The following is an 11,566-nucleotide window of genomic DNA, read 5'->3' as shown; positions in this document are numbered from 1 at the left end:
TTTATGTGATGGTTTGACTAGAATCTCTGTGGGGACAGCTCTGTTTGGACTGAAGCAAATGGTAAAAAAGAAAATTTATATTAACTGCAGGTTTTTTGGCAGAAAATAATTTTTAATATATTGATGTATTACCCTTCCCTGTTTGTTGGGAGGCTTGGGGATTTATTGTTGAGTTTTGGTTGGTGCTTTTTTTTTATTGAAGTGATCTTTTCATGCACTATAGAGGGGTGAAGTCATGCTTAGGTACCTATATGGCACAGGGTGTAGAGGGTGACAGAAACCAGTGATGGACATAAGTCTGGGTGGGTGATTTGAAGAGCTTAAGAGTTCAGTTCAGGTACTTTGGAGGAAGGACAATACAAACCCAAAACATCATTGGAAGAAGCTGACACTGAGTGGATGGAAAGCACTGGATGGTAGAGATGCTTCTGTCTCTTGTGCTCTGCTTCAGAGGTGTCCTGCAAGATTTTCTGGTTCTGGCTGCTCCCACCATTGCCTCTGGCAGTGGGACAAAACTGTTGAGTCCCAAATGCTGCCTAAAGATGATACTTTTTGCGAGAAATTTCAAATGGGTTACTGCTAACCTGGAAAGATTTTGGGAAGGCACCTTTACAATTGCTGTTGAAAACAGAACGAGTTTGATTTAAAGCAAACTGTTTAAACAATTTATTTTTAATTACTCTTATTCACCTTTTTCATTAAACCATTAAACTGGGGGAGTCGGTCTCGTGAGCCGCCTCATCAGGCTGCGGCTGGGGGCTTCCTTGGCGTCTTCAGCAGGGTGAGTTTTTGTCTTCAATATAATGCAGTCGTGCCACTGCGAGTAGACGAGCGTGTGAGTGTCGGATCTCCTCACTTTGAACTCGTACAACCTGCCAGGCAGCAGGTGGTTGATTACACACGGGTTAGAGATGACTTCCTGGGTCCGACCGTATCCTGGTTCCGTCTGACTGTCGTCTGTCACTAGCTTGATCTCCAGCTGCCATCGTTCCAGGTGCGACTCCTGGCTTTCAGTGAACCACTTGAGCTGGGCCCAGGTCTGGCACGCGAACGACTCTATCCGATCAAAAATCGGCGGCTTCTTCGTGTAGAGAGAAAAAGTAATGGGAGGGTGTAGAGCGCCTCCGAGATGTATCTGTGACACCAAGCTGTGCTTGACGTGGAGCTTCCTTGGCTCTTCCAAGGAAATGAGCTTATTGAAAAACATGGAGAGCTTGAGCACTCTCTTTATATTCAAGTCCCACTGGGAGAGGAAAGCTTCTACGTCACAGATCTGTACGTAACGGCTCAGCTCCTCCCGACCTCGTTCCAGCTGTTCCAACAGCTCAGTTAAAAGTGCCAGCTGGATTTCAGTCTGTTTTCTTCCCACCTTCTTGATCTTCTGGAGTTGGCAGGGGTTTGCTATTTGTAAGATGTCAGCAAAAATCATCATATTGTTCTGGTCTCTCACGCACACGTGTCTGGGCTCAAACTTCAAGTAAAAGTAACACTTCTTCAGAAGATGAACTTTGTTCCAGTGGTACTGGAGGTGGTGGGGATTCAAGTCAGAGCGCAGGAAATCCAGAACAAGGTTTTTGTTTCTCAGGTACTGCTTCATGCTGGCATTGTCATCCTGTTCTTCTCTGGGTGGGGTACTGTCCGGAGTGGTTTCAGTCTCATGCAAAACCTTAGCCATGTTTCCAAAGCTTGGGTGCTGTGTAGGAAAGCAACAATAACAACATTAGGAACCAGAGGAAAAGCAGCTGTGATGAAGTACAATCATGGCTGTGACTCTTCCCTCTTAATTAAAGCTTAGCTTATAAAGAACTGTCAGACTAGATATGGTTCCAGAGGAATTTTCCTTTATACTTGTCTGGTGTCTAATGTTTTGTATCCTCTACTTATATGTGTTCCAACTGGTCTGCCTCTACCCGCCCTTGAGAGGTTCTACCCCAGCTTAATAGATTCACTGACAGGAACTGTTCTCTGATACACTCTGCCAAAATTTCTCCCTATCTTATTATCTTGTTTCATTCTAATTAGCTGCCTTTGTACTCCTGTAAGCAATTTCTCTCCATTCTTCTGCCTCTCTGGAGATGCCTATTTTTCTCTCTTTGTAATCTGCCAGGCTGTTGAGGTTTGAGGCCCATCTTCTCAGCCAGTTCCTACAGCTACATAATCACGTTGGTGATTCAAATTAACCCTCTGCCCCCACACGAGCTGGAATGCAGCAGGCAGAACAACACAATCCACTGAGTGCCACCTCACGACAGCTTCCAAGAGGAATGACAGCATTTTCCTTGTGCTTCTACCTTCACCAGTGGATTGACAGTCATAACCTGACAGTGTTTTCTGTGATGTGCTGCTTTCCCTGTCTTTGGGTTTAGTTTGAATCATCTCAGACCGTGAGGTCTACTTGGATTTTCTGCAATGTACAGCAAGAGGATGACACACATGTGAAGCACCTCTAAACAGGTATCAGTTTGCTGCAGGGGTGTTTAGGCAGTGGTTCTTGCAGCACCACTTCTGCTGGCTTAATCTCAGCTGTTTACAGGGGTCTGGAGTGACAGGACAAGGAGGAATGGCCTCAAAATGACAGAAGGCAGGGTAAGATTGGATATTGGGAAGAAATTCTTACTTGTGAGGGTGGTGAGTCCCTGGCACAGACTGCCCAGCTTTGCCCCATCCCTGGAAGTGTCCAAGGCCAGGTTGGATGGGGCTTGGAGTAGCCTGGGATAGTGGAAGGTGTCCCTGCCCATGGCAGGGCATTGGAATGAAATGAACTTCAAGGTCCTTTCCAACTCAAACCATTCTGGGATGATTTTATACTTCATTTACTGGCAAAGATGTGCCCTGGCTGATGGTGCCATCTGTGCCAAGGTGGAAGGTGTTTCTGTGTTGTGCTTTAGCTGAAGTGCCTGTGGCTCACACAGCTTCTGTACCACAAACAGCAATTAGCTAAATAAATGCCTGTGTCCGTGTTGTCAGTGATACTGCAATGAAAACCCAGATGGATATTTAGGTGGCTTTCACAAGCTGAATACACTTGATTTGAAAACAAAATAAATATAGCATTCTGAAACCAAGATCTAATTGGGATATTTTAATTCTTACATGCCCTGCAGAAGCTAGATGGTGAGATCTACTTAACAAAGCCATTTTTCTTGGCCTCATTTTCCCTAAATTCATAACAGAGCTAATAACACTTCCTCATAGGAATTCCAAGCATTTGTAAACCTTTCAGCTGTCTGGCCCTGAGCTGCACCACAGTTTATAGTAAGTCATTCATTTACAACTTTATCTTCCAAGAGAGCTGTCAACTGAAAAAAAAAACAAGCTGTATTTCCTTTTCACTTTTTTCTTTCCACAAAAAAACCCAACCTAAACCAAAGCAGTGCCAGCTCCCGGCATCATGTATGAAGCAGCAGGACCAGCACATGTGCCAGGTGACATTCCCCACTCTTGGAGGGATTTGGCTGCGCTGAGCAATGTGTTTGCCCACAGACCGAGCTGTCATTGTGCTTATTTTCCCTTGCTCTTCCCCATGTTTTTACATCCTTTTTTTTCCCCTCCTGCCAGGGAGGGCTGGCTGTATTCCCTGCGCTGCTGTTCAGCTTGCAGCCGGGGGGAGCTGCATCACCCAGGGAGGGGGCTCTGTGTTCACCCAGGCCAGGCTTTGTGTTCACCCAGGTCACGGAGGGGGCTCTGTGTTCACCCAGGCCAGGCTTTGTGTTCACCCGGGCCAGGCAGGGGGCTTTGTGTTCACCCAGGCCAGGCTTTGTGTTCACCCGGGCCAGGCAGGGGGCTCTGTGCTCACCCAGGTCAGGTTTTGTGTTCACCCAGGCCAGGCAGGGGGCTCTCTGTTCACCCACTCCGGGCTCTGTGCTCACCCAGGCCAGGCAGGGGGCTCTGTGCTCACCCAGGTCAGGTTTTGTGTTCACCCAGGCCAGGCTCTGTGTTCACCCAGGCCAGGGAGGGGGCTCTGTGCTCACCCAGGCTGGGCTTTGTGTTCACCCAGGCCAGGCAGGGGGCTCTGCGTTCACCCACGCCGAGCTTTGGTGCGGTCGCAGGGGCACCCCGGCGCTGCCCCCTCGGGCCCCGGCCCACCTTGTCACATCCCGGGAGCAGTGTCCAGGTGCTGTCCACACCCCGGGAGCAGTGTCCAGGTGCCCCGGTCCCGGCGCGGCCCGGCCGGATGCACCCGCGGCCCGGCCCGGCCCGGCCCCGCAGGACGCGGCCGTTGCCACGGCGACCCCTCGGCCCGGGGAGCTGCGGCCGGGCCGGGACAGCCCTGGGATCGTTCATACCCTGCCCTCCGTAATTCACCGAATCGTTTGGCTTGGAAAGACCTTAAAGCTCATCCCGTTCCACGCCCGAGCCGCGGGCAGCGATGGCAGTAAATCCCACTAATGTCCTTCCCAGCCCCGTCCCTCGGACCTTCGGAGGCTTCAGGCTCGGTGACACCGTGGGGAGAGCGGGTCTGCTCTGCCCGTGCAGCCAGACGTGTCTGCGGCGTCTGCGGAGCGGTGGCACGGCGGTGGCACGGGGCAGCGCCGCGGCGCTCGGGGCCCGCCGCTGCATCACAATGGCGCGGCGGAGCCAGGGAAGGTGGAACGCGGCGTGATGGAACCATGGAACCGCAGGTTCGCAGAACGGCTTGGGCTGGAAGGTCACCCTGTTCCACCCCCCTGCCGTGGGCAGGGACACCTTCCACTATCCCAGGCTGCTCCAAGCCCTGTCCAACCTGGCCTTGGGCACTTCCAGGGATGGGGCAGCCACAGCTTCTCTGAGCACCCTGTGCCAGGGCCTCAGCACCCTCACAGGAAAGACTTTCTTCCTCATGTCCCGTCTAAATCTCAGATAAAGCCCTCTGGGTTTTATGGCATTGCTGCAAATGGGGGCTTTTTGGGGGAGAATCTTGCAAAGTCCATCTGAGGCCAGACACCAGCGCTTCACTCTCCACAGTGAGACTGAGGCCATTTCACAGTGTCAAGAGTTTTGTTGAACACATAATCCTTATGAAAGAGCCGTGTTGAAATAGGATATAAAATGCTCCATTAAGTGCAGCGAACTTCCTTCTGGGAAGGAAGGGTTTTTCTGCTCTGCTTTCCTATGGGACCTGGCTGCCCAGTCAGCTGTGCTGCTGTGGAGGAGAGAGTGGCTTGTCTGGTTCAAGGTGGCAAGCTCCATACCACAACTGGTGAGCTCATCAGCAAACTGGTCAAGCCTCTGGGGCTGCAGGTGCCTTCGTACTCCCTGTTATTAAATCTTTGGGTCAGGGCTTAGCCTTAATGCTGTCTGGTGTGCTCAGCTGGAGCATCTCCACTAAGCTTTTTTAATTGAATGACAGGCAGGATTCATAACGCCAGCCCTGGGCTCCTGCTTGAACATCAAGGGAGGAGGCGATGTGTCATTTTAAGAAATCAATGCATCTTCTCAAGGCAGCCAGAGCTTACTGTTTCATTTCACAGCTGCCAAGAGATTAACTATACAACTGTCAGGTGTGATCCTCTAACAGACAAGGGAGATAACAAATATGAGTGAAGGCAGGTTGGTAGCCTTGTTTGGAGAGGAGGGCCAGCAGAAATTAGTATTTGATAATTACACAAAGTTTCTTGGGAAACGAATGTTTGTGCTCACGTCATGGGTCTCGATGCTGTTGGTTGAAATGTGTGTGCTGGGAAATGGAGCTGTCCCTTCCAATCAGCCTTGGTGGTCTGAGGGTGTGAGAAGAGTCCTGTGGAGGTCCAGCTTACCCTGACTCCTGTTCCAGCTGGGCCCTGTGCCAGATGCCCAAGGAGGAGTTGTGGAATCGTGGAATCACCGGGTGGCTTGGTCTGGGAGGGGCCTTGATGCTCATCTCGTTCCACCTGAGCACAGCACGGTGCATGTTTGAAATGGGCTTTATGGCTGGAGAAGGCTTGCACTGAGAGACTTGCACTGAGCTTGCTTGTACTTCTATTGCCATAAATACTAACCCGAATCCCAACTTTAGTGTGGAAAAAGGGAATCCCTTTGGTTGCCCCTACCCTGAGCTGCTGGCTAAGCTGTTTTCTTGGTTTTAGGGATGGGAGAATAAACCTGCTTAGAGCCCGAAGCTGAAATTTTAGTGTTTTCCATCCCTTTGCAACAGGGATCCATTCAACCATAGGATTTTATAGCATTCTATGAATCTCTTCGAACTAATACACATACAAATGTGTTTGAAGCCTCCAATACCATGTAACCCTTTGCCCTCCTCATCAGCTGAGCTGTCTCTGTGACAGAGCTGACAGCCACTGTCACCCTGATTGTCACTCTGCCTGTTCTGTCCCCAGCATCAAAATAAAGAACTTGTTAGTCCTGTGTGAAATCAAGATATAAGCAGACAATTGATTTTCCTCCTTCCTCTCATTAGTGAGTTCTGACACTTAATAAAACATATATTTCCACACTCAGGGTAAGAAAAACATCCAGATAGTGCCTGTCAGAGAAGGCTGGGAGCAAGGATTAATCTTTATGGAAAATCAATAGCTGGAACAGAAAAATTGGCAGAACCCAAATTAAAAGTCACTGGCAATTTCTGTCTTCATATTTCACATCTGCATTTCTGAGAAAGAGATTTGCTGTGAAGGCAACAACCACAGAGGCAGGGAGGAGAGTGGATTTTGTGCCTTGTTCCTCTTCTGCTGTTTGCAGGGGGTACCTGGCAGGTGGAGGTGGGTGCCAGGTTTGGAGCAGCTCTTTGGGCAGCACCTGGTTCAATGTGATCCCTGCCCCAGGACAGAGGGCTGTGCAACGCCGACCTTTCTACTAGAGGTTGTGTCCCAATGGCAGCACTGCCATTAAATCTCCCAACACCACCTCCTCCAGGGTGCCTGAGTTATCCCTGCAGCCCCAAATTTTACCCATCCTTCATCATATTCACCTGGCTGCGTGGAAGCAGGATTTTCAGAGCAACATAAAGGCTCCAGCCCCCAACATCACAAGGGTATGACTGATTTACTCACTGCTTGCTCCCAGTTTCACTGGTGCCTCAGATACCTGAAATAAATTATACATTCCAAATATATTCCAACTCTAAATCACAGGCACACATCAGTGAACTCGTGGTGTTCGTCAGACTCTGATTCAGAGGCTCACTTTGAGAAGGAAGAGGAATTGAAGGAACCCGGGGGAAGGAGGGAGGGAATTGCTCTTGTGGGATGCAAAAGCCCCAGCTGGACCAGGGCAGGAAAGAGTTAATTGTGTCCCCGAGGCAGCAATTATCTCCAGCTCATTACACCCACTAATGGCACCCGAGGAGGGAGCCCCAAAGCCTGGACGTGCCAGAGTTTGTAGCGGCCGTTTGCATGAAGCAGGTCAATAAATTTGGGGGTTTGGAGGCTGGTTTGGGACAGAAATCTTCTGTGTTCTGAGCCCCTCGATCACGCAGGGCTGAGGGGCCCGGATTTCCTCAGGAGCAGTTGCCTTCTGGGCTCTGCTTTCCTCCCCTGCTGATGGATGGACAGCCGGGACAAGTCTTGGCACCAAAGGGGACCCCTGGGGTGGACACCCCCTCCTTTCTCCAGCGGCGACATTAATTTAAGCACGTGTGGACATGGAGGGAGCCCGTCTGAGCCGCAGGCTGCAGCGGGGCTGGGTTATTGATGATGTCGCTCAGGGAGATGGAGCGGGGTCAGAGGAGCTCTTTTATCTTGCTGGAAGCTCATCAAAAGCCCGTTCGGATCTCTTTGTGCTGCGCTGAGCTTTGCAAGACAGACGTCCTTGAGCGTAAGTTCAAGGCAGGTTGTCCTGTCCCGGATCCCTCGAGAGATCCCTTGCTGGCAGACTCATCCCAGCAGCCAGTGTGCTTCCCCTTTTTCCAGGAGACTTCCCAAGAGGGTCACGTTTCCTTGGATGCGGGAGAGTGTCGGAACTCAGAATGTCCCGCAGACATTCTCGGACGTTCCAGACCCAGGTCAAAAGCATCTGAGACCCTGGCATGCAGCCAGAGACCCCTGTGGCTTTGAATCTGACCCATGGAACAGTTTACCAACTTTGCAGGAAGAACAAGAAGTCACAAAAGTTTAGATATTATAGTAGAAGTAGTCACAAAGTGAAAGGAAGGGTTTCTGAGTGCTGTACAGGGGGGTTTTAAGCCTTATACACAGGGGTCCAAGTTTTGTACATGGGGGTCAGGGGTTCTAAGATGGAGGGATTTGGGTGTGCCCTGTCCTCCTCCTTTCTCCTTCTTAGCCTCCATGTCTTTGGTGATGTTGGCACTCACAGATTGGTTTAGAGTAGAAAGTCACTATTCAATATAGATAGTAGGTATTGGGGAAAAGGTATAAACATGTAATATGTAATATATGATATAAAAGATGGCACCAGCCCCTGGGAGGGCAGTGTGCCTTTGCCTGACCTGCTGAACGGGCCACAGCAGCTCAGGAGAAGAATCTTTTAGATAACCAACAATAAACAACCTTGAGACCAGACAACAGAAGACTACTGAGTCTTTCTTCGAAGGCACGGGTTGGAGGAGGGACTTTTCCATCTTTTGGGGTCACCCCAATCCAGGGGTGAAACCCCACAGGAGAGCACAGACGGGAAGCGGGAAGCTTGCTGAGGCTGCAGCTTTGTCGCCTGGCGGGGAGCACAGCCGGGATGATGCCGGGGTGCAGCACGCCTGGGGAGCTGGATGCCTGCCCTCCCCGGGGAATGGACATGGACACAGCTCCGGGCTGGAGCATTGATCCCGCTGGGATCGCACTGACAGAGCCGGCCCGGCAGAGCTGCCCTGCTGTGATTTATCGCCCAGCTGGGCTTGCGCTCCCTCCCATCTGTCTGGGCTTCCGTGTCCCGTGGATAAATCAGCCTGCAGCGTTTGATCCCACAGCAGCCTGCAAGCGAGGGGGACTGCAAACTGCCAGGGCAGGAGCAGGGCGGGGGCTTTTATTTCTTGAATGCTACAGTGGTTTGAGGAACATTTATCTGTGTGAAGGGCAAGGACTGGGGCATGTCTGTGCCTCAAGGAGGAACTGAGGCTCACAGGGATAATGACCTGCTTGGGTTTGTGGAGAAGGGGAGGTGAACTCTGCACAGCCAGTTTAGTGCCCTCACTGATTCCCAGAAAGCTTTTCAGGGGGGCACGAGCATCTTTCACACGAGCACAGACACTGGCCCTTCCTGGGTTAAACAGGAGTGACTGAGGGGCTGGATCTGTGCAGAGGGAGCAGTCAGAGCTTGGAGTGATGTTGGGCTTTGATGTTGTCTTGCTGCTCACAGGGATGCTCTCCCTGGGGCCTCATCCAGCCCCGAGGCCGGGGCAGGGGCTGTGGCACCCCAAGGCTCTGGTCTGGGGGCTGATCGAGGAGGGCTGGATCAGGAGGGGCTGCAGCACAGGGCCAGAGCAGGGGTGTCCCTCTGGGAATCCTGACAGCCCCTGGCTCGAGCAGCAGGACAGAAGGGTGAAGTCATGCCCATGTCATCCCATCCATCTCTGCCTCTTGCAGGCTGGTCCCGGGGGAAGTGCAGGCTTTGGCAGCTCTAAGTGGGGTTGGAGGCGGATGCAATTCTGGAGAATAAGATTCCGTTGCAAAACCTGTAAAATAAAAAAAATTAAAGTTCTTGGCTGAGAAGCTTGTTTAGAGATCTTATCTCTGGCAGAGGAAATAGTTCTTAATTCTATCCCTTGCTGCCTCCTAGCAATTTCTGGGTCCCTAGAGGGGCACAGGCCATCAGCTCTGTCAGGAAACGAGCCGGGGAAGCAGCTTTTGTTCACGGAACTGAGACTGACCCGAAGTGGCCCTGGGTGAAGCTGCTGCTGCTGCTGCCACGTGCAGTCCCTGCTGTGAGGAGAGGCAGGTGGGGTGTGCGTGGGGTGGGCAGACTGCACAATGCATTTGAGACAGATTGCAGGCAAAAATTACATTTTTTGAAGCCTTGGGTGGAATTAGAAGGTGGTTTGGGCGATGCTGCTCCCCCTGCTCCATCCCCAGAGTCCCCTGGTCAGGGTTGCCTGGGTTCTGCAGAAGGAGGGACAGGGGCCGTGGCCATTCCACACACACTGGGGGCTGCACTGCTCCTGTCGGAGCTGGTGAGCTGCTGGGATATGGTGTGAAATGGGATGAAATGTATTTAAGCTTGGTGCCATCCACAGCCTTGTCTGCTGTGTGGCAGAGCACTGGGGCTGGGCTGTCCGAGGACCCTCTCGTGACTGTTCAACAGGGGGACGGAGGGTGAGGAGGGTCCAGGCTTCTGCCTCCCAGTGGGTCAGTGGGGAGAGCAGAGTCCCTGCTCACTCAGCTTTTGTCCCTTGAGTTCACTGTCACCTCCGCCCGCACCGAGAGCCTCCTCTGAGTCATCTCCCAGCTCAATGGAGTGTGTGGGCTTAGTGCAGCTTTAGCTGTTCATCCTCTGCTGTGCTGGAGCCTGACACGGGCAAGTGGAGCAATTCATCAGTGTGGGGATGAGGCAAATGAATGTCCTTTGCCGATACAATGGACCTTGCTCTCCTCCCACCAGCTCAAGCAGCAGCTTCCATCTGAGCTGGTGTCGCTCTGGCCCAGCGAGAGCTGCTGAAGTGGCTGCTGCTTGAGGAGCTCAGGAGATCTTAAAAGAAATATGGACTTATGTTTTATGATGAATGACTTAGTGGTTCAGCTGTAAAACACAGCCTCTGTGAAGAGGAGGCTCTTGAAAATGTTCCTGTGTGCAAGCAGAGGGAGGGAGAGCGAAGCCATGGCTGCAGCAGCACCTCACCTCTACTCTGAAATTTAATCCTTCCAGGTGATGTTGGTGCTGGCACTCAGGACTGTGACTGATCTCATGGCCACAGTGGCTGCCAGGGCTGTCCTTGCCTTTCCCACCCTGGCCCTGCTGCCTGGCTGTGGCCTTTGCCACGTGCAATTCTGCCCAGCACGTGCCCCCCTCCCAATCCCTGAGGAGCCCAGGGCTGGTGGCTCCTGGGGGGTTCTGTCAGCTGTCAAATGCTTGAAGCATCTTTGAGGAGTTCAGCAAACCTCTTTGCATACGAAATAGCAGGTCTCCAGAGAGCAAATCCAGAGTGAAACATCTCTCCTGGTGACTGACATCGACTTCCTCATTAATGGTGTTTTTCTGCTGTGCTGTGTGGTCACCTGCCCTTACCAGCTCCTCACCTGCAGCACATGTGAGAGGTGAGCCAGGCTCCAAGCCCCAGCTCCTGCTGGGGTTCAGTTTCATCCCATTTGCAAGGGCTGAGCTGGGAGTCAGGGCTCACGGAGCACATTTTGTGTCTGGTCACAGAGATGAGCGAGATGCCGTGAGCCTGGAGTCAACATGATCCTTGTCACCGGTGTAGCTTAAACCAGGAGGAAGTCACAAAGGCAGAAGTGTTCTTGGAGGTGCCACAGCATTTGTGACAGAGGTTTTGGGGGTGCCTGCATTTGGTGGGGAACAGCAGTGTAGCACAGCGGGTCTCTGCAGCTGCACTTGTCACCAGGACAGGGACAGTCTTGGGGCTTGTCCCACGCTGTGGGGGCCAGTGTGACCGGAGCCAATGCAGTCCCTTCCCTGCCTGCAGGCAGGATGCTCTGCGCAGGACTGGGGGGAGGATGTTTGAGCCCCCCGGGCTGCCCCTCACAGT

At 52.1% G+C, this 11,566-nt stretch overlaps 1 protein-coding gene across 1 annotated transcript; it reads right to left on the bottom strand.

Moving 5' to 3' along the window:
- Positions 1-171: 171 nt before the first annotated feature.
- FNDC11 (fibronectin type III domain containing 11) lies at positions 172-2,295 on the bottom strand. The gene has a single exon (XM_038158795.1). The coding sequence runs from the start codon at positions 1,673-1,675 to the stop codon at positions 707-709; it is 969 nt and encodes a 322-aa protein (XP_038014723.1). The 5' UTR covers positions 1,676-2,295; the 3' UTR covers positions 172-706.
- Between the last annotated feature and the right edge of the window lie 9,271 nt (positions 2,296-11,566).

The sequence above is a fragment of the Motacilla alba genome, chromosome 20 (genome assembly GCF_015832195.1).
Source record: "Motacilla alba alba isolate MOTALB_02 chromosome 20, Motacilla_alba_V1.0_pri, whole genome shotgun sequence".
In the NCBI taxonomy this organism is placed as follows: domain Eukaryota; kingdom Metazoa; phylum Chordata; class Aves; order Passeriformes; family Motacillidae; genus Motacilla; species Motacilla alba.
The sequence above is the reverse complement of the archived record's forward strand: the minus strand, read 5'-3'. Positions and strand labels throughout refer to the sequence as shown.

Excerpts from the sequence above, each read along its gene's own strand:
- FNDC11 (XM_038158795.1), bottom strand. The coding sequence starts at position 1,675 with ATGGCTAAGGTTTTGCATGAGACTGAAACCACTCCGGACAGTACCCCA.